Source organism: Carex rostrata, chromosome 22 (assembly GCF_964058835.1).
Source record: "Carex rostrata chromosome 22, lpCarRost1.2, whole genome shotgun sequence".
NCBI classification, from domain to species: domain Eukaryota; kingdom Viridiplantae; phylum Streptophyta; class Magnoliopsida; order Poales; family Cyperaceae; genus Carex; species Carex rostrata.
The window spans coordinates 6,641,127-6,661,501 of record NC_135939.1 but is presented as its reverse complement, the minus strand read 5'-3'; the positions used below and the strand labels follow the sequence as shown (position 1 = coordinate 6,661,501).

Here is a 20,375-nt window from a genome sequence, read left to right as displayed (position 1 = left end):
AGCAGGATTCTGCCGTCAACATATTTAAAAAGGAATGGGTTCAAAAGCATGTCATCAATACAGCTGGTAAAAGTTGATCATGCCAGAAAAACCATTCGACAGATCCCCAGTTCCCTCCTGAGTTCCCTCCTGATTATTTTTAAAAGCCCGCAAAGCCGCAAGCTGAATAAACTAAACTTTCAAACCTTTGCAAACAGCACCCTGACAAATCCATATACCGACCACAACACACCTAACAAATCCCCTCGGATTACCTCACTGAGTACAATTGAAATGGACGGTTCAGGATCGTTCTTTTAACTTGGCACGCATCTCAAAGAACAAATAATACTGGTCCCTGCGCCATCCCGAATAGGGACCGGCTGAGAGTAAATCTGGACCGTCCGTTTTAATTGTGTTGAGTCAGGTACCTGGAACTCAGGCCCACAATATAGCAAATTCGGCTAGGTCTAGTAGTTTGAGTTATGTAGGATATACCTACCTTTGTTTTCAAATCCCTGATTTATGTATGTAATATGTAACACTACAATATTCTGATTTGCAATCTAAAAGCCTACGGGCATTTCAAAGCAAAAAATGGAAAAGAAAAAGTGTAATTGCATCCCACTCAGGGAGCTGATTCACATTCTCAACTCCCAAGCAGTATTCTTTTCTTTTGTTAAATCAGCCTTTTGGATTTAAAAGAACACATCAGTTGGATGTCATGTGTTCATGATTTTTTTATTCCGATCGAATACCTTCTGTCAGTTTTGATCGGTATCACTAATTTTAGACATATTTTAGTTTATAAAAGCGTTATATGTTTACTTTTTACAATCACAGGTAAACTTTGAAAGACACCATGGCCTCCCATATCAATCAAGTAAATCATCCAATAAAAACATTGCATTTTACTGATGATTCAGTACAGAGTAACTGAAGATTACACAAACAAAACTAGTAACGAAATTACACCAATTTGATTCAACTTTCAATGGTACGAGTTCTAAAACTAGTCTATATATTTTCTTTGATACAGCCTGAAACCTAGCCTTCAAGCATGGCCTTCGCAGCATCTATTAGAGAAGGCCTAAAGTCGTTAGATGCTCGGCCTAGCACAGTATACCCCTCTTTGTCCTCTACATCTACATCAGCTCCATGCCGTATCAGCAGAAGGGCCACCTGTTATATATCACAGTTGCAAAAACAAGAACACGAGATAATTACAATTTTGCTCTTGTTTCATCAATACCTTTAATTTGATAAAGCACAGGTTATATTAACATATCAATTTGTTTGACTATCATGACAATCGACATATGGGTATAATTGCTGATACTGTGCATCAAATTTGGTGCATTTCAGAAATGATCGATCATTCTCAAATGATTTTAAAATTTACTTTCCAGTTTTTATTGGTATCTGATCATTTGACCAAATGATTCTAATATACATAAAATTAGATTACACAACCTATTGAATTTAATAATGAACACATCTATGATTTTAGTTTTCAAAATTTCAAATTTTTGACATCAGTAAAATCAGCTCTCAATATATGCCTTCTCTTCAACAAAATGTTGATCAATTCATCTCAAAACTGATACTGTGATGCCACGTGCCAAGGACAAGTAAATATCTTTTAGACTTTTTTTACTTTTCCTATCTAAACCAACATAAACCAAAAAACAGTTACAAATGTACCTGGTGGTTGTCACATATAACAGCATGCATGAGAGGTGTTTGTCCTGCTTTGTCTATAGCATCTACCTCTGCCCCTTCCTCAATAAGGAGCTCACATAGTTCTGAGTTTCCAGTACTTGCTGCTCTATGAAGAGGAGTGCACCCAACCTAAAAACAATAAGAAAGAAAAGAACCCCCTAATGTTAGAATTATCAAGCATTCAAAGTTTCAAACTAAACATGAAAACCATACCAGTCAAATTCAGAACCACTTTTCTATATTGCTATGATTTGGAGAGCAATTGAGGGTTAACCAAGGCTCCACTGGAGGCTCAGCATCCCATCCTATTAAAAAAGACTTAAGATTTAGGCATGTTTACCTGGTACAATGCCAGTCAGATAGGGTACACAAACGCAGTCCAATATTTACCTTATCTTTCTTATTGATTTTTGCACCATGTGAAATGAGAATTTCAGCTATTTCTAGCCACCCTTTGCTAGCTGCATAGTGAAGAGCAGTCCGACCACCATCATTGGCCAAGTTGATATCAGCCCCTGTTATAAAGACAGTTACAGTTGTAGAGGATTAGAAAATTATGATCTGACAGAAGAATTTCTACAAAATACCTCACTTGCAATGTAATATGAGATTTTATCAGCGTACCTCTCTCGAGCAAAATTTGCATGATCTTCAGATTTCCAATGCTCGCAGCAGAATGAATTGGTGCCCATCCCTCGTCATCAGTGGCGTTGACCCCATTCACTGATGGATCAGCAGCTGAGAGCACACTTACTACCTATTAGAAATAACAGTACCAGCTATAACAGTTTAAATTGATCAAATGTACATGTAGAAGGGATTGCATGAGTTTCCCTAACTCCCTAGCTGTTATTTGCTCATTAATAAAAAAAATGTACAATGCAGAATCACAAAACAAAGCATATTTGTTTTTAAGTTGACAAAACAGGCCTGGTTATTTCATGACAATAATATTACTCGAATATTCAATCTAATACACATTCAATTCATATAAAGCAGTTTGTACCATGGCCAGCTCAACCTCATTTTCTAATGCGCATTTTTGCAAAATCAGAGAATGATCGCATCATATAGTCTTGTTGGTGTTAAATACATACAAATAAGAGGAAAAAAAAACCTTTTCATGTTAGTTTGGTTGATTGATAGAAGATACAGCTCGAAGCGTACAGATATATAACCAAGATAGACGATAATTTAAGGCATATAATGATATTTTCTTAAGCTTAAAAGGGGTGCGTTTGGATGGAACAATAATAGCACTAATCCAAGAATAGTACTATTCTTTTGAGCTATTCGATGTTTGGATGGAGCAAGAATAGCACTAACCTACTATTCTTTGTTTGTCTAGCTCACTATTCTACTAACCCAACCAAAAGTTGGGTTAGCTACTATTCTCAAACTTGAGATTAGTTCTATTCTTTGTTTCATCCAAACGTTATATAATGAAGAAAAATAAATTAAAACAAATATAATCATAATAAATCATTTAGGATCCATTCATATTAATACCGAAATATGTTACAAATTATTCCTTTAACAACTAGCAGCACCTTTTTCAAGCTTATTGCAGTAGTTACTATCTTATCTGATCTGAATTACATGTGCAGTATGACTATAGTGACTTAATTTTGAACTTAAATTTTAAAAATTGAAGGGCACAGATGGAAGATTCTCAAGACTGGAGAAAATATTAGGAGAAAAAAAGGGGAAGGATATGAATAAGAACGAGAGAGGTAACCTGAGGGTGGCCAAAGGAGGAGGCGACGTGGAGGAGAGATCGACCGTCCTCATTTCTCAGGGATAGTGCGCGAGCGAAAGAATCTTCTAGTAGGTTCTGGAAGAGTGACGCGTCTCCCTTCTCAGCTGCGCGAAAGAGGTCTTCTGGCTTCGGCTCGTCTATCTCCATCGCCATGGCTATCTCTATCCTTCCCTCGCAAATTTTTTGAGCTGCTTCTTTCTCAAGTCAGTGTCTATCGTCTTAATCTGTTGAAAATAAATCTGCTGTTATTCTCAAGGAATAACAGGAAGTCAGAACCTGTTATTCCGATCTTAACCGTTCAAAATTTTTAATGCGCGAATCTCAAAGATATATTTGCTATGCACAAATTTCAACGAAAATTAACGATTACGATCAGAAGTATAACAGGTTCCTGTTATTCCTTGAGGATAACAACATAATTCTGTTGTTTCTGTTTAAAAAGTTTCCTCTTCAATGATATTAAGGGGTTGGGCCAGGCTTTAAAATGCATTGATTGGTGACGTTTCCACTTTAGGGCCCAAAAATGCCCATTAGATATGAAACTGGCAGTTTGCCAACGAAAATTACAGTGATTTTAAGGAAAGAGTTTGTTAACAAGAAATTCTTTACAGGAATAATTGACAAGCATATTTTGTCTTCGAAATCTTGGACATAAAGGTTAAGCATAATATTCTCTAATCTCTTTTTTTGAAAAGCTCGGCAGGGGCTGCCAAGTGTTGTATTAATAAAGGGAAAAAATGTTTTACAGCATTGAACCTCAGTCTATGGCTCTATGGCTGACTCAAAAAAATTGAAACGGACGGTCCATATCTAATATCAGCCGGTGCCTGTTCGGGATGATGGAGGAGGCAGTATTATTTTTGCTTTGAGATTTGTGCCCTTTTTATCTTTCATTTTTTATCAGTGGATTCATCATCTACTTCATTGAAGCTGATGCCTGAAATACTCATCTTCCCAATATTCACTGCAATTTGAAGCAATCTACTCATCAGGAATAATCAAGTACACCACAATCATATGAAAAATACCAAACTTCAGATTTTTGTTTCCTGTCTCAAGAGGTTCTGACGATAGATTTTTCAATGAGACTCATTGAAATAGGCACAAATATGACAGCATATAAAAATCTTTCGATTTTCTTATGCTTTATGAAAATGAAGAAACCAAAACACTACCATATCTTTTATTTAATCCTAGAAATGAAAATTGCAAAAGTGGCAACATCTTACAAGCATTTCTCCCACATTTTTGAAGTAGATCATAGATTGCCACTAGATGATATCATGCCAAAACATTGAGATATATGACTTGAAACCTTTATTGGTTTGATGACTAACATGTAATGTTTTCGATCACATCCAATCATTCTTTCAATGAAAAGAGAGAAGATAGAAAGACATAATAAACGTACCAACAGCATCAAGACCAGATAAATTGGGCATAAATTTTCTGATGTGTTCTTCGGCCGCATCTTCAGCTTTCAGAGTCTCGCACTCAAAATTTACTAAAATACTTTGGTTTTTTCCATGTTTGTCTTCAAACATCCCAACTACATCCTCCTCCCACCTGTAGATTTCAATATTTTTAATCATCACATAATACTGGTACAGTTCTCCATAAATATTACCATCCATACATCAAAAAAATATTACACCTCAAGTGTGAACAGAAAGGGAAGCATTTTGTGGATAACATGATCACGGCACTAGTTTGGCGATATTGAAGTTAAAAGATGTAACTGAGCACTAAGACAACAAAAGGTTTAAACTAAAATTTGGACTAAATAAAATTTTTACTAGGATGGACAAATTCTTCAGTTGGACCAAAATAGTACTGAAAGTCGAGATAAGTTTCCTTAAGTTGAAACATCCTTCAAAAATTGCAAAACAAATGTAGCTGGTAGATACCGTAAAGGAACAGGCTAAATTGGTTCAGAGAGCACAAAGAATTCTCAACTCAAAGTTCCTTCTAAAATTAAAAATTCAACAAGTTTAGTTACATATAAGGAGACAAACTAGTGTGCATAAATATCCAAAGGAAACTAACCCATGAACATGATCGACATTTTGTAACCGAGCAGCATCATGCCCCTTGCACTCGACCACCACTACCCTCTCTCTCTTGCTCTAGTGGCACGTAACATTAAAAAGACAGACAGAGCTAAACTTAAGAAGTTTTTCAAAATTGCAAACTGCACAATATATATATATAGAGAGAGAGAGAGATGGGCTATGGTGCATTGCAATGTATAGGTCCTCTTGTACATTGGATGTAAAACGTTAGATTCAAAGTTCAAACTGTCGATTTAACGGGCTCAATATGTTCTCCATATTGAAATGTGCTTGGAGACCAAATTTTATATTTTTTAGGATTTTTGAACTATTTGTTTAGGATTTTTGAAAATTATTGTTTTTAGAAAATTTTGGACCATAGAAAAACAACGATTTTGAAAAATTCTAAAAAAATAGCAAACAAATTCCGAAAAATGTAAAATTTGGTCACCAAGCACATTTTAACATGGATATCAAATTGAACGGTTTGGATCGGTTGTTTTGAAAATCAAATCCAATGACTTGTTGTCCAATGTACAAAATGACATATACATTGCAATGCACCATAGCCCAACTCAGAACAAGACATTAGTAAAATTAGTCTTACAGAGTAATCTATGATCGAGAGCTTAATCAAGCGGTAATCCTCTCCCCGGCTGCATTCCCTCTCGCAAGATATTTCTAACAATTCAGAAACACTAAACGGTAAATATCTTGCTTAAAACATAAAAAAGAACATTAAAACAATTAGTTTATTTTACTGATTCTCATACTCTTAACAATAAGACAATAAAAATAATTTAAGTTACCATTGTAAATGTGTAATGTACGGAGCTAGCTAGTGAAAATCATGGGAAGGGAAGGTACCAGTGCCATGGAGTCCGTAACAGGTGGAATCAGGGAGGCGAATAAAATGGCCAGAAATGGATCCGCTCGGAAGTAGTGCTATGGATGCTATCCCCTCCATTTCTTCTCCTTTCCCTTCCCCCTTCGATCCCATTTCTCTCGCTCTTGCTCGCTCCAGTAGTAACCTTTGCGTTGTCCGGTTCACCAAAGGCAAACTTCGTGCTCGCAACTTTGTGCAATTTAGCCCAGATATTTACATAATTGTTTGTAGAAGCACACTCTAGTGCAATTCGCAACCTCTGAGCCGGCATTTTTAAAAATATCCAATTAGCTAAATCTTTTAATAATAATAATTAGGTTTGAGTTAATTTAATAAAAAATTTCAGTGGAAAATTAATTCCAAGCCGTGAAAATTTTTCACAGTTAGATTTTTTTTTTTTTTGCAAAACAGAAATTTTTAAATTTTTTATTTTTTGTATTGAAATATTAAAAATGATGAATATATTTATTTGAAAATAGATGGAATACAATATAATTTGATTTATTAAAAAGACTGTAACAAATAACTCGATCAATATTTTTCAGGCCGAATTTTTCACGGCTGTAAAAAAAATTAATATATTTCTTTATGTGTTATTGGAAAAAAAAATAAAAATGCTTGGATTATGAGTTATTTTGAGAATTCTTTTTTAATAACAATCATTAAATAATTTAAAGTTTTTTTTTTCAAAAATAGATACAACTTTTTAGAAATTAAATGTACTAAAAGGATGACAATATTTTATGTATTACCTAGAAGTGACTTTTGAACCGGGATCAAAACTCAGAATCCAAGCATTTTTATTTTTTTCCAATAACACATAAAGAAATATATTAATTTTTCTTACAGCCGTGAAAAATTCGGCCTGAAAAATTTTGATCAGATTATTTGTTGCAGTCTTTCTAATAAATCAAATTATATTTATTCCATCTATTTTCAAATATATTCAACATTCTAATATTTCAATTCAAAAAATAAAAAATTTATGTTTTACAAAAAAAAAAAAACGATTTCAATGTAACTGGATGAATTTATTGAAACCGGTTTTGCCTTTTTTATTTTTTTTATTTTACAAAACATATTTTTTTATTATTAGAAATGTTGAATATATTTCTTTGAAAATAGATGGAATGCAATATAATTTGATTTATTAGAAAGACTGAAACAAATAACCCGGATCTACATTTTTTAGGCCGAATTTTTCGCAGCTGTAAGAAAAAATTAATATATTTCTTTATGTGTTATTGTAAAAAAAAAATGCTTGGATTTTGAGTTATTGATCCCGGTTCAAAAGTCACTTCTAGGTAATACAAAAAATATTGTCATCCTTCTAGTACATTTAATTCTAAAAAGTTGTATCTATTTTGAGAATTCTTTTTGAATAACAATTATTAAATAACTTAAAGTTTTTTTTTCAAAAATAGATACAAGTTTTTAGAAATTAAATGTACTAGAAGGATGACAATATTTTATGTATTACCCAGAAGTGACTTTTGAACCGGGATCAATAACTCTGAATCCAAGCATTTTTATTTTTTTTCAATAACACATAAAGAAATATATTAATTTTTCTTACAGCCGCGAAAAATCCGGCCTGAAAAATATTGATTGGGTTATTTGTTAAAGTCTTTCTAATAAATCAAATTATATTGTATTCCATCTATTTTCAAAGAAATATATTCAACATTTCTAATATTTCAATACAAAAAATTTAAAAAAATTAAAAATTTCTGTTTTGCCAAAAAAAAAAAAAAAACCAAACGGTGAAAAATTTCCACGGTTTGGAATTTTAATTTCAAACGTGAAAATTTTTCACGATTTGGACATTTTTATTAAATTGGCTCAAACATAGTTATTATTATTAAAGATTTAGTTTAAAAATGTCGAACCTCGGACCTCTGAGATAACTTATTTTTTGCGTGACTTTTTAGAGAATATCAACCGTTCAAATACATTCTGCACGAATCTCAAAGCTCATATAATACTGTCCCTGCGGTATCCCCGAATAGGCCTCGGACACGTCGGTCACGCAAAATATGAGATATCTCAGAAGACACGCACTCACAGGTGTCGCCGTGTCGGTACTTCTCATATTTCTAATAAGCCCAAAATTAATAGTTTATCTGAAAAGTACCATTCCGACTATTGCAAAAAATAGGAAAGAAAGAGATTTTTAATTAATTAAAGTAGAAAAGTCAGTGAAGAACATAAACATGGGCCGAGAGTTCTACTCGGCCCAGAGACTCGCAACTACTAATCTTTGTTAAACCAACTCTCGGCCCAGAACGCGGCCCAGAGACTCGCAACTAACGATGTTTGTTAAACCAAGTCACGCATCTCCATTCTCCAGGAAATCACCAGAGAATTCTGATCTCGCGCTTCTCCTCCAGTCAGTTCTCGATGGCAAGCGCAGCGGCGACAGCTATGGTGGCGCCACCATCTAGAGCGGAGATTCTCTCCCTCCTCCGGTCTCTCCTTCGCACCGCCTCCAAGTTCAACGATTACAACATAAGGGAGTACATCAAACGGCGCTCCCTCGACGCTTTCAGAGAGAACAAGTCTCTTTCGGATCCGTCTTTGCTCGCATCCTCTTTCTCCGATGGCAAGGCGCAGCTCGAGGTTGCGAAGAGGCAGGCGGTAGTTTATTCACTCTATGCTCCGAAGATCAAGAGTATTATGGAAATCAAGCAGCTCTGAAGACCTAAATAATCTCTGTGCGTATGTACTAATATCTAGAACTCGTTGTTGATTTCAATCGTTTATTTTGGGATTGTTGTAATGAAGTTGACGCTAAAATTCATAGAAATTGAGCATCTCAGGAAGTTGAAATTCCCAGCATAGTTACCTAACAATTGGGACTTGTTATTCTGTAATTGTTGAAAACCTCCTGTTAACTTGGATATGAAGTGATGTTAAAATTTGCACCTTTTTGTATTAGAGTAGTACGGTTTATGCAGGTTTCTTTACACCAAATATTATCTGAAATGGTCCGGAGAGTATCATCCATTTACTGTTTTACTTAAAAATCTTAAAAAGTTCTCACTTTGGTCCCTGAATGTTCTATATGTTTTATCTTGGCCACTGCCAGTATTTTTTTGGTCAAAACATTAATGTGCCAGTGTGAAATGAATCCTGATATTGAACTGACTTGTTGTAAAAAAATGGTTAGTACCATTTCTGCGACTGGGATCACTGCCCGTTTTTTATAAAATGACTACCGTTAGGACTTGGGAGTTAGGTCAGAATGTACGAATTGGAATGTCTCGGACCAAAACCAAAACTATCAAATTTCTGCAAAAGATGAAAAGTGTATGATACTTGATCCATCAATTGGGTAATTCCATTGTTGGAGTTTTGCCAAATATATTAAGATGTATTGGTGTATTGGTACTGTTTCTGTGGTCATCAGCGTGTCTGTTTCAAATTTCTTTCTTACTAACTAGCTACACTTACACATCTTGTTAGCCCGTGTTTATATTGTTGTGATTCCTCACTAAGGTTAGGAGAAATAAATGGAGTCCGAGATAGGCATGTACCTCCTAGGATTGTTTTCACAACCTTGTAATTAGGAATTACCTTGGGAAATTTGTAGAGCACCTTATTTCAATGATTAATCCTGGTTGATTAAACCATGTTAGGTAATGGTAATTACCTTGGATCCGTTTGATGTGTGGGAGAAAGACGGAATCCAAGAAAAATGTAAGAAGTCTTTTCTAGGATCTATATTTTCTTGGAGAAAACAACATGAAGAAATAATGGCCTACTTTTCTCCATTTTCCTTCACTTTCCAACAAATTAAACAATATTTACCCTAAAAAATTTGCTACTTGCCTTTATTTTTTAGCATATGAAAAGCAACTATGTCATGTTAGCAGACAGCAGCATATTTTATTTATGATTTATTTAAGTTATTTGGCTTGTTTAATTGGAGTGCCTCTTTTTTACCTTGCAGCTTCTTCTTGCTGCAAATCTGAAGATTGGAGATTGAAATTTGCGATAGGACAACTGTGCTGCCTTTTAAATTGTACCAAAACAAGGATGAGCACTGGAACTTCCAATAAGATACCCTCTGCATATTCTTACAACTTACAATTTTGTTGAAAATGGATGTGTACTTGTGTTACTGTTGTGGTTACATTTTTATTTCATCTTTCGGAACGTTGATAATGCCAGAGCTGACTTGTTTATTATTTCAGATTTCTTAAAATACACTTGAATATCACACTAATACACATTTACATATTGCAGTAATACATGCTTATTCGGTTTTTTTCAAGATTTTAAATGGCGATTATTGCGTCATTGCTTATAAGGTCTGAAAATGTTATATCGTAGCTATAACTAGCCATCTAGAACCTTGATAAAAGGAAAGCTGATGATAGCATTCTAGCTTTAGGTCCAAAAAAGCTATAGTTGCACTATAGTTAGCTATTTAGAATTCTGATTTTTTTTTTAAGCTTGATAATAGATTAAGTTATTTAGAGGATGGCTTGGTTTATTCAGATTAATTTTAGTCATCGTTTAACTGATGAAACGGTTTGATGCCCATCTCAGTGTTTTATTCTCTTAGAAAAAAGACTTGATAAAAGATAAAAGAGTTATTTACGGGGTGACTCGGTTTATTCGGATAAAGTTATCGGCAATAACCATTTAAAAATAAACTGATGGAACGATTTGATGGCCATCGAGCTAGCTTTGTGAAATACTGATTGCATATTTAATGAATTAATTTGTGTATAAACTTTGTTTATAAAATTAGTCAACTCAGACATCAAACAATTTATCTTTTGATTTAACAAAATGGGAAGAAATGTACGGGCCGAAGCAGCTAAAAAAGAACCGAGTGAATATATGGAACTATGCATATGCATATGAGCATATCATGGGTTGATATGTAATAAAAATTAATATTTTTATTTCTAAAATTTTAATGATCGATTAGAACCATTCAACATAATCTCATATGAATATGTACTTGCAGACTGAGTTTAATATTTTTTATAATTTTTTCACTATTTTTGAAGATAGATAGAAAATCACTTGATTTGAAAATTATGAACATCCAAAAAAGTGATATTCTACCTATCTTAAAAAGTAAAAAAATTATAAAAAATATAAAACTCGGTCCGCAAGTACATATTTATATATAGATCATAATGAACGGTTCAGATTAATCATTAAAATTTTGAAAACAAAAATATTAATTTGTATTACGGACCAAACCGTGCTATGCAATTATGCAAAGTACCATATACTCACTCAAAAGAACCCATAAACGAAAAAACAGAAAAAAGAAAAAGGAAGGTCCCATTGATTACATAACAATTCGCGATCAGACGGTCAAGATCAGCTACAGTAACTAATCTCATCTGTCGCGGTATTTGATTCGCATATACCAAATATCCCACCACCGGACTCGTGCCAGTGCTTCCAATGGTTTCCCTGGAAGCTTTCCTCCTCCTAACGCTCTCCCTCTCTCTTCTCTCCCCTTCTCTCTCCTCCCAAGTCACCCTTTCTGTCTCCCCCAAAACCCTAACCCGATCCAACCGCACAGTTCGTATCCAATGGTCAGGAGTCGAATCCCCATCCGAGCTCGATTGGGTCGGTATCTACTCCCCACCTAGCTCCCGTGACAAGCACTTCATAGGCTATCTCTTTCTCAATTCATCCTCTACGTGGCAATCAGGTTATGGATCCGTTGAGCTTCCATTAGTAAATCTCAGGTCCAATTATGTGTTTCGGGTTTTCAGATGGTCATATGATGAGGTTAATTATAAGCATAAAGACCATGATGGAAACCCGCTACCTCAGACCAAGCACAGGCTTGCGGTTTCAGAGGAAATTGGGTTTGTATCGGGTCTGGGGCCAGAACAGATCCATCTGTCCTTTACTGATAAGGTAGACGAGATGCGGGTTATGTTTATCATGGCTGATGGGAAGGAGAATGTTGTGAGGTAATGTTGCAATTTATGATATACTGAGATTAATTACATAGACCATAAGCATAATTAGCTATTTGGAATGTGATTTGTCATCTGGTTAAGTGAATTTTTGGTTAGGGGCATGTTAAATCTGATTAAGGGTTAAGAATTAGAGAGGTAGTTTGTTGGATGCCCAAATCTTCGTTAGATATAGCTTGAGGTAGATTTCAAGTATCGGCTTTTGCAAATCATTGGATTCGTTTTCACTGAATGATCAGGTTTTATGTAGAAGTTGGAAAAAAATGAACTGAGTTGTTTGCAAGAAATTATATCCTGCTTTTCAGGAATAGGCAAAATGCAATTAGTATTTCCATTCACGTTGCCAATCAAACTTCTTTACTAAACTTCACCAGAATGTTGGAAATAATGCGCATGAAAATTGAAAAGCTCTTTGAAGAGTTTTGGAAATATGCAACAATAAACTGATACAGAATTGGAATCATGACAGGTATGGGCTGGATGAGGGGACATTGAACCAGACAGCTGGTACAGAGGTGAACCGGTACGAACAGGCACATATGTGTGACTACCCAGCTAATCATAGTATTGGATGGAGAGATCCTGGTTTTATACATGATGGAATCATGAAGGGATTAGAGAATGGAAAGAGATACTACTACAAGGTAACTATTTAGTATAAGAAAGAAGTTCCTTTTTTTTTGTTCCCTTCTGTGTAGAAGATTATATGGACACTCATCTAAGGTCTGCTTATTAGTTGTGTAATTGGTACTGGTACCAACTATATGTCTTGGTAGCTAAAATACCAGGCTGCATTTTCCCCATCAATAGTGTACATAGGCTCCCCCTTCTACTGGGACAGCACTTGTCCATACCAGATACCCACACTCTAAGTTATGAGGTTCAGAATTATTGCATAATCTAAGCATCGAGTTCCCATGGAACCGGAAAAGAAAAGCCTACTGATAAATGAAACTTACAATTGGCCCTGTATTATATTACATTTTCCCCATCTCAAAATAAGGAACTTAATTTTGTAGGTTGGTAGTGACAAAACTGGCTGGAGTTCCACATACAGCTTCATCTCTCGAGAGAGCCAATCAAATGAAACCTTTGCAATTCTCTTTGGTGACATGGGTACATACACTCCATACCGTACCTTCTACCGCACACAAGATGAGAGCCAGTCAACTGTCAAATGGATCCTTCGCGACCTCAAAGCCCTAGAAAACAAAACAGTATTTATATCTCATATCGGTGACATCAGCTACGCACGCGGTTTTTCCTGGATCTGGGATGAATTTTTTAACCAGATTGAACCAATAGCTGCATCAACACCATACCATGTTTGTATAGGGAACCATGAGTATGACTGGCCGAACCAGCCTTGGAGACCTTGGTGGGCTTACAGTTCGTATAACAAAGACGGTGGGGGTGAATGTGGAATTCCATATAGTTTGAAATTTCATATGCCAGGGTACTCATCTGTACCTACTGGAACTTCAGCTCCAGCAACTAAGAATCTATACTATTCATTTGACAGTGGAGTTGTCCATTTTGTTTACATCTCTACTGAAACAAACTTCGAACAAGGGAGTGATCAGTATAATTTTATAAAATCTGATTTAGAGAGAGTTAATAGAGAGAAAACCCCTTTTATAGTTCTACAAGGTCACCGTCCGATGTATACCACTAGTAATGAGGTAAGAGATGCTGGTTTGAGAGAGAAAATGGTGCAGAGTTTAGAGCCCCTTTTGGTACAATATAAGGTCACCCTTGCATTGTGGGGCCATGTGCACAGATATGAGAGATTTTGTCCATTGAAGAATTTTCAATGTGTCAATGTTTCATCGAGCTTCAAATATGCTGGTGCTCCGGTGCATATGGTCATTGGTATGGGGGGTCAAGATTGGCAACCCATTTGGGAGCCGCGACCTGATCACCAAGACGTACCCATTTTCCCGCAACCAGTACGGTCCATGTACCGAGGAGGCGAGTTCGGGTACACAAGGCTTGTAGCTACCAAGGAGAAACTTAGAATGGAATATGTAGGGAACCATGATGGTCAGGTGCATGACCTGGTCGAAATATTCTCTGACCTATATTTGGATAATAGTAACTACAATAACAACACTGGAAATAGTACGGCGAATGCTACTTTAAAGAAGGGAAAGGAGGTGGTTGTTGAGCCGAGATCAAGTACCTATATCAAAGCCGGCAGTGTAGGCATGGCTGCATTGTTGTTGGGTTATATGCTCGGTTTCTTTACAAAATGGAAGAGAGAAACTAAGCAACCTACCTGGACTCCAGTTAAGAGTGAAGAAATTGAAGAACTAGAAACATTGTAGATATTTTAAGCTTCTTGCTCAATCTCAGCAGCTTCTCAGTTTTGTCTGTTCGGGTTTTGTATTGTGTTCGGGTTTTGTATTGTCTTGTGTAGTGTTTTATTTATTGTTTTTGTAAAATGTTCCTCTGTACATATGAAATGGAGTAGAGTGTGCAGTTCAGTTTGTGGCGTTTGCATAATTTATTACCAGCACGTTATGACATTTTTCTGTCAGATGAGATTGTATGAACCAGGGATTAAATCAATTTTCATATGGTTGTCTTTTGGGTTAGGTAAACCAAAGTATATTCATAATTGAAGTATCAGATTGGTACATTTAATAAGTGTTTTTACAAGTTTAGAGATCAGGAACACAACACAAAATTCAGAGTAGAAAAGTAAGAGAAAGCATAACAGTATTTTGCATAATAATGCAGTATATTCTGAACCCATATTAAAAAGGCTTAATTCACACCACTAATCAAATGCATAAAACAAATCAGTTCGTTATTGTGAGCAATACATGAAATACTAACAGAAAGCATCAAATTCACGCACACCGGAAACAATGAACTCTTCAATTTCCACTAGCAGACCTAACAGATACCATCTAACAGCAAACCTACTAAAAGCAAAAACAAAATGCAGTACAAACTAAAAGGAATAAACACTTCAACTTTATCTCCTTTCATCAAATCTCACTTCATTTTGTGCAGCCGCTGGAGCTGATGAGCCACCTCCCCTTTTCCCAACCTTTCTTCCTGAATACCTCTCCATTTTATCAAATTCTATCTCGTCCCCGAGCTCAAAAATCCCTTTTGGAATTTGGAAAGATTCACCACCGCGTCCTTCAAAGACTTCTTTAAATAATTCACGTTCACTATTGTGATGCTTGGATCTCTGGCCGCTCTCCTCAAAGCTCACTTTTTTCTTCGGCCTTTTTTCTTCTTCAGTAGAATCTTCTCCTTCTTCTTCTTCATCTTCTCCTTCATGTTCTTCTTCTTTCCCATTTGTTTCTTTTAAAATGATATCTTGTTCTCTTAAAAATATCTTGTCTACAAATTCTATAATGCGTACCAGTTCCTTTTCAATTGCTCTCTTTCCTTCATATATCATTGGATCAGCACTCTACAAAAGACATACCATATTAGAGTACTGCTCTATTTTATAACAAGGAAAAGTTAATCTATACATGCCAACAGGTTACCCGTTACTGCATCTCCCCGTCTGGGTGCAAATTAAAACACTCTGTTGCAATAATTTTATTATTGCGATACCAATGTTAGACCAAAAACATAAGCGAATCAGTTATGCTGTTCAATCTGTATGGTTTTTCCCGGTGGCGGAGCCACCATGCTGTTCAATCTGTTATGCCTACCTCTAGAATTTTAAAATCAGGTATGAAGTAGTATAAATATGTTGGCCTGCCCACTCCTGGAAATTAGATTGTTTACCCCTGTCCTTTGACAATTCAATACTGCAATCCAATCGAATGAATTAAATTGCATATTGCGACTGATAATTGACTAAAATTATTAAGTGTTAATATTTTTTTTATTTCTGTTTAAATCTAATTTAGAATTTGGTAACATTGATTAAAATAATTCAAGTATATAAGTTAATTTTGCCCACTGACCCGGTAACCCGAAATTTTGTACCTACCACTGACTCAAATCCTGGCTACGCCACTGGTTTTTCCTACAGTCAAAACCTGTATTATATCATATCTTGTTAAATGTTACACTGAAACAATAGATGACAATTAACTAGACTTAGCTCAAAGTAACTACCAGTAAACTTATGAAATCAGCACAGTAACTATAAAATCACAATCTTTTGATGGAAAATGTGTAATAAACCGTTTTCTAACTAACCTTTATGAAATCAAGTTGGAGAAGCATATCAGCTGCCTGATCTGATACCTTCTTCGGGTCGATGTCAGTTCTGTGTGAAACAGCCGACCTGAGAGCTGCCACGTGGCATTTCATCACTGCTAGTCGCTTCAAGTCTCTCAAAATCTGAGATCGCCGCACCAGGTATTGCCTGAAATGCACTTGTATGGTTCGTGCCGCCAAATCTTTCAGTGATGCACGAGGTCTATTCGTATTGGAGGAATAGGTTTTATTAGGATCAGTACAAAAGCTGGGTTTTTGAGGTGGAATCGGGACAGGGATAGCTTTTGCGATTGGATTTGAGAAAAGCGACGACTCGAGCGCTGCTACCCGATCGAAGAGAGAGGCAAGAGGCTCATTTGATTTATGAGAAGGTGGTTGATGAGCTTTGTGAGGAAATGTGTACTGGTATTGATTAGAGGCGAGGTGTTCAGGAGAATAAAAAAAGGGAACGGGAGGTGGAATAGGAGGAATAGAGGATGGGATAGGGGTTTGGAATTGGGGTTGTGGTTGCGATTGAAGGAGGAGCGATGTGGCTAGGGCTTGGAGGAGCTGGTCTGCTGGGTTAGCAGGCGGAGGAGGAGGCGGAGGTGGAAGCGAGTTGCAGGAGGTAGAGTTACAGCAGGGAGGAGGGCAGCAGGAAGTACAGTTGCAGGGGTTAAATTGGTGAGTGTGGTGAGTTTGTTGGTGTGTGTGCTGATGATGGTGGTGAGAAGAAGCCATTGTTGGGGGAGGATTGAGATGGAGATGGGAAGAAGATCGTTCGACTGATGTGTATCAGATGGGAAGCAGAAGATGATGAAATAAATCTGCTGTTATTCGAAAGGAATAACAGGAACATATTATTATGATCCCAACCGTTTATCTTCGTTGAGATTCGCGCATGAGAAAATTTGAACGGTTTGCGATCGGAATAAGATTCCTGTGGAAAGGGAGGAGAGGGAGAGGGAAAGAGAAGACAAGGAGCAATGGGAGGAGTGCGCATCGTCTGTATTAACTCAAAAGAGCAACTTTTGAGTTAATAGATACCAACCGTCCGATTATAAACGGAGTTCATCCGGCCTCCCACCTAAAACATAGGGGGTCTTTATTTTTAGTGCGGATCTAATTTGCACGAATCTTAAATCTGATCAGACGGTTTAGATACATTAACTCAAAAGATTCCTTTTTGAGTTAATGCAGAGGATACGAATTTCAATGGGAGACAGTACACAGAGAATCACTGGATCAGACGTGGGAAAAAATAATATTAAAACTTGTAGTGGGAAGCCTCCGACTGCGAGGCTACGACAAAGTTATTAGGAACGTAATTACATGAATTATAAATGAGCAGGTTCGAATGTTTCCTGCTTTCATTTTGCCGACTTATACTTAATTTTTTTAATAAAAGTTTGAGATGAATTTATCCAACTATTTAATACCCTTATTATTATATTATAACAAAAGATTTTCTTATTCGAATTTCGAAACTATGATTTCTATGTATTATTAGATCAAAAACTGATTTTTATCTTGTACTTATTTTTATTTAAAAAAAATGGATGATCTGTGTTTTTAAAATATTTTGATATACATTAAATTTATAGAGTAGAGTTAAAATGTATCATTGGTTTTGTACCCCAACTATACTCCATATCTCTATCTCTGTTTACTAAGCTCAAACAGTCGATCTAAACTGCTCAACATGTATACATATTAAAATGCACTTAGAGATCAAATTTTATATTTTTTTGGAATTTTTATTTTATTTTTTTAGATAGGTACAAAATCACTGCATCTAGACCATCCAAAAATAGTGATTTTGTATCTATCTAAAAAAATAGTAAAATTTTTTTCAAAAAAATATAAAATTTGATCTCTAAGTGCATTTTAATATGTATAACATGTTGAGCAGTTTAGATTGACTGTTTGAATTAGTAAATGGATATAGAGATATGAGGTATAGTTGGGGTTGCATTTTAACTCTACTCAAATTTATATTAGATAAACAAGTGAGTTATTTTAATTAAGATAAATATGTTATTCAATATTTCTTTCTCTTTCAATGTCATTTTTTTTTATCATCATTAGAACGCCCTTAGGCCATCTTTCTGTATCAATTCAGTAGTGTGTTGTTTTTAAAAATTTTACGTTTTTATTGTCTGTCTCTTCACCGTGGTTTCATTTGAACTACTAATTGTCTGATGCACTTATACACTTTTTTTTTTAAAAGTCAGTAACTTTAAATGCACACTAACAATTTCATTGATAAAAAACAGACTTACAACAGGTCAAATGACTCTTCATCCTTGTCACACCTCCGATCCGGAGGTGCAACGATTATTACCGCGTCTATTTACCATAACAATATACGTAACATAAGGTATGAATCTTTTTTTATGCATTGCCAATAGCATTCATTATTTTTGCCACATCCCAATTTATTTATAAAATTTATCTGACATTTTATAATGGATGATGCTAGAGATATATTCTCTGCATCTTGTCCGATATAATAAACCCAAATCTCATACCTTTAGGTGGCCCTACTATCAAATATTATCCGGAAGCGCTTTTATCTTCGTACAATAAACCTGTAACCCACAAGGGGAAACGAGTGAGAAATAATAAATTATTTCTCAGTGCTGATTGCCACTCAGATTATTGGATTCGAAGGAAATCCATATTCAGAATGAAATCATTGCACGAGAAACAACAAGTTTATTTCATAATGACGAATGCAAATGCTCAATAACAGTATTCAATTGAATAACAAATATTTCATAATTAAATCAGAACTCTAAGAATCTTATCAAAATAAATGGTTTGGGTCAAAATATTTTAAACCATAAAGTCAGGTAATGTTTGGAACCTAATATTTAGAACCGTTAAGTCTGGTAACGTATGGTTTCTTAACTTTACAATATCTAGTCTGGTAGCACTGAAAGATATCATACATGTATCTATCGTGTCAGGGCTTATACCATTCTAAATATCCTGACACCTGATTAACGGAAACAATACGAAATCAATATCACAATACTATCATTATCGGAAAGAAAATCAATGATAAGACAGTTACCACAGTTCATTAGTCTTACAGTCACAATTCACATTTATTCAATATCCCCTATCCAACCGGTACTGGATTCAGTTGGGGCCATTCACCATATGCGCATAGGGGTCCTGGAGTAAAGTCTAGTAGCTAGCTAGACTTTACGATATATTAATCAATTTTCTCTACTATATGGAGGTTCAAGGATTACAGTATTTCATATTCATTCAATTCAGTCACCATGGTCTCAATCAATCATTTACAATAAGAATCAAGCAATCGATAAACAATATCAACATGACGGTCAATGGACTTACCTGTAATTCAGTTTCAGTTGTAGTAGGCTATGCATATGATGCAACAGTTCAATCAATGCAGTCAATCAAATATTCAAAATGCACAGTGAGTTACGATTTAATTCATAGTTATGAATCTCAGACTAATCCAATAATCTCGTACCTGATATCGTAGAGCAATAGGTGAGATCACTAGCAGTCTGTTCTTCCAAACATTCTGTCTCGTCAGTCTCTTTACTCCTATGTCAAATAATATACATATTTACATACTTTTATAGTCATTCTCAATCACTATTTAATAAATAGAAATACTCATTTAAAATGATTAGCATTTTTTTTTATTAATTAGTTTACCATTTTCTTAATCTCTCTTTACTTAATTTAATTCTAGTTTATTAATTTCTATATGTCCCATTCACTTTCAATCTAAAATCAACAGTTCTAGTCCAAGTCATTCAAATAATTTTTTATCTTCAAATTTATCAAGATAG

The 20,375-nt window shown here is 35.3% G+C and overlaps 5 protein-coding genes across 6 annotated transcripts; 2 read left to right on the top strand and 3 right to left on the bottom strand.

Moving 5' to 3' along the window:
• Nucleotides 1-863: 863 nt before the first annotated feature.
• Nucleotides 864-3,702, bottom strand: LOC144574310 (Ankyrin repeat family protein). The gene is made up of 5 exons (XM_078324248.1): nucleotides 3,440-3,702; nucleotides 2,326-2,458; nucleotides 2,092-2,216; nucleotides 1,684-1,830; nucleotides 864-1,161 (listed from the first exon to the last, which is right to left on the bottom strand). The coding sequence occupies exons 1-5, from the start codon at nucleotides 3,611-3,613 to the stop codon at nucleotides 1,027-1,029; spliced, it is 714 nt and encodes a 237-aa protein (XP_078180374.1). The 5' UTR covers nucleotides 3,614-3,702; the 3' UTR covers nucleotides 864-1,026.
• Nucleotides 3,703-4,336: 634 nt separating this feature from the next.
• LOC144574225 (uncharacterized) lies at nucleotides 4,337-6,583 on the bottom strand. The gene is made up of 5 exons (XM_078324131.1): nucleotides 6,379-6,583; nucleotides 6,119-6,192; nucleotides 5,507-5,586; nucleotides 4,872-5,026; nucleotides 4,337-4,424 (listed from the first exon to the last, which is right to left on the bottom strand). Exons 1-5 carry the CDS (start codon nucleotides 6,509-6,511, stop codon nucleotides 4,351-4,353), a joined length of 516 nt encoding a protein of 171 aa, XP_078180257.1. The 5' UTR covers nucleotides 6,512-6,583; the 3' UTR covers nucleotides 4,337-4,350.
• Nucleotides 6,584-8,695: 2,112 nt separating this feature from the next.
• On the top strand, nucleotides 8,696-10,587 carry LOC144573875 (LYR family of Fe/S cluster biogenesis protein). Of its 2 annotated transcripts, none has more exons than XM_078323651.1 (2): nucleotides 8,696-9,111; nucleotides 10,350-10,587. In XM_078323651.1, the coding sequence occupies exon 1, from the start codon at nucleotides 8,798-8,800 to the stop codon at nucleotides 9,092-9,094; it is 297 nt and encodes a 98-aa protein (XP_078179777.1). In that variant the 5' UTR covers nucleotides 8,696-8,797; the 3' UTR covers nucleotides 9,095-9,111; nucleotides 10,350-10,587. The 2 variants fall into 2 exon arrangements, with proteins under 2 accessions (XP_078179777.1, XP_078179776.1); XM_078323650.1 differs by having other exon boundaries at nucleotides 8,696-9,115.
• Nucleotides 10,588-11,782: 1,195 nt separating this feature from the next.
• On the top strand, nucleotides 11,783-14,843 carry LOC144573873 (putative inactive purple acid phosphatase 2). The gene is made up of 3 exons (XM_078323647.1): nucleotides 11,783-12,351; nucleotides 12,827-13,001; nucleotides 13,377-14,843. Exons 1-3 carry the CDS (start codon nucleotides 11,831-11,833, stop codon nucleotides 14,682-14,684), a joined length of 2,004 nt encoding a protein of 667 aa, XP_078179773.1. The 5' UTR covers nucleotides 11,783-11,830; the 3' UTR covers nucleotides 14,685-14,843.
• A 273-nt stretch (nucleotides 14,844-15,116) lies between these two features.
• LOC144573874 (calmodulin-binding protein-like protein) lies at nucleotides 15,117-17,344 on the bottom strand. The gene is made up of 2 exons (XM_078323649.1): nucleotides 16,537-17,344; nucleotides 15,117-15,790 (listed from the first exon to the last, which is right to left on the bottom strand). The coding sequence occupies exons 1-2, from the start codon at nucleotides 17,275-17,277 to the stop codon at nucleotides 15,341-15,343; spliced, it is 1,191 nt and encodes a 396-aa protein (XP_078179775.1). The 5' UTR covers nucleotides 17,278-17,344; the 3' UTR covers nucleotides 15,117-15,340.
• Nucleotides 17,345-20,375: the final 3,031 nt, after the last annotated feature.

Coding starts and splice junctions, on each gene's coding strand:
- LOC144574310 (XM_078324248.1), bottom strand. CDS start 3,613: ATGGCGATGGAGATAGACGAGCCGAAGCCAGAAGACCTCTTTCGCGCA. Junction 2,217..2,325: donor GCAAATTTTGCTCGAGAGAG/GTACGCTGATAA, acceptor TCTTTATAACAG/GGGCTGATATCAACTTGGCC. Junction 1,831..2,091: donor AAATCAATAAGAAAGATAAG/GTAAATATTGGA, acceptor TATTGTTTTTAG/GTTGGGTGCACTCCTCTTCA.
- LOC144574225 (XM_078324131.1), bottom strand. CDS start 6,511: ATGGGATCGAAGGGGGAAGGGAAAGGAGAAGAAATGGAGGGGATAGCA. Junction 5,027..5,506: donor AATGTCGATCATGTTCATGG/GTTAGTTTCCTT, acceptor TGAAATCTACAG/GTGGGAGGAGGATGTAGTTG. Junction 4,425..4,871: donor ATCTGGTCTTGATGCTGTTG/GTACGTTTATTA, acceptor TTCAAATTGCAG/TGAATATTGGGAAGATGAGT.
- LOC144573875 (XM_078323651.1), top strand. CDS start 8,798: ATGGCAAGCGCAGCGGCGACAGCTATGGTGGCGCCACCATCTAGAGCG.
- LOC144573873 (XM_078323647.1), top strand. CDS start 11,831: ATGGTTTCCCTGGAAGCTTTCCTCCTCCTAACGCTCTCCCTCTCTCTT. Junction 12,352..12,826: donor GGGAAGGAGAATGTTGTGAG/GTAATGTTGCAA, acceptor GAATCATGACAG/GTATGGGCTGGATGAGGGGA. Junction 13,002..13,376: donor GAAAGAGATACTACTACAAG/GTAACTATTTAG, acceptor TTAATTTTGTAG/GTTGGTAGTGACAAAACTGG.
- LOC144573874 (XM_078323649.1), bottom strand. CDS start 17,277: ATGGCTTCTTCTCACCACCATCATCAGCACACACACCAACAAACTCAC. Junction 15,791..16,536: donor TCCAACTTGATTTCATAAAG/GTTAGTTAGAAA, acceptor TGTCTTTTGTAG/AGTGCTGATCCAATGATATA.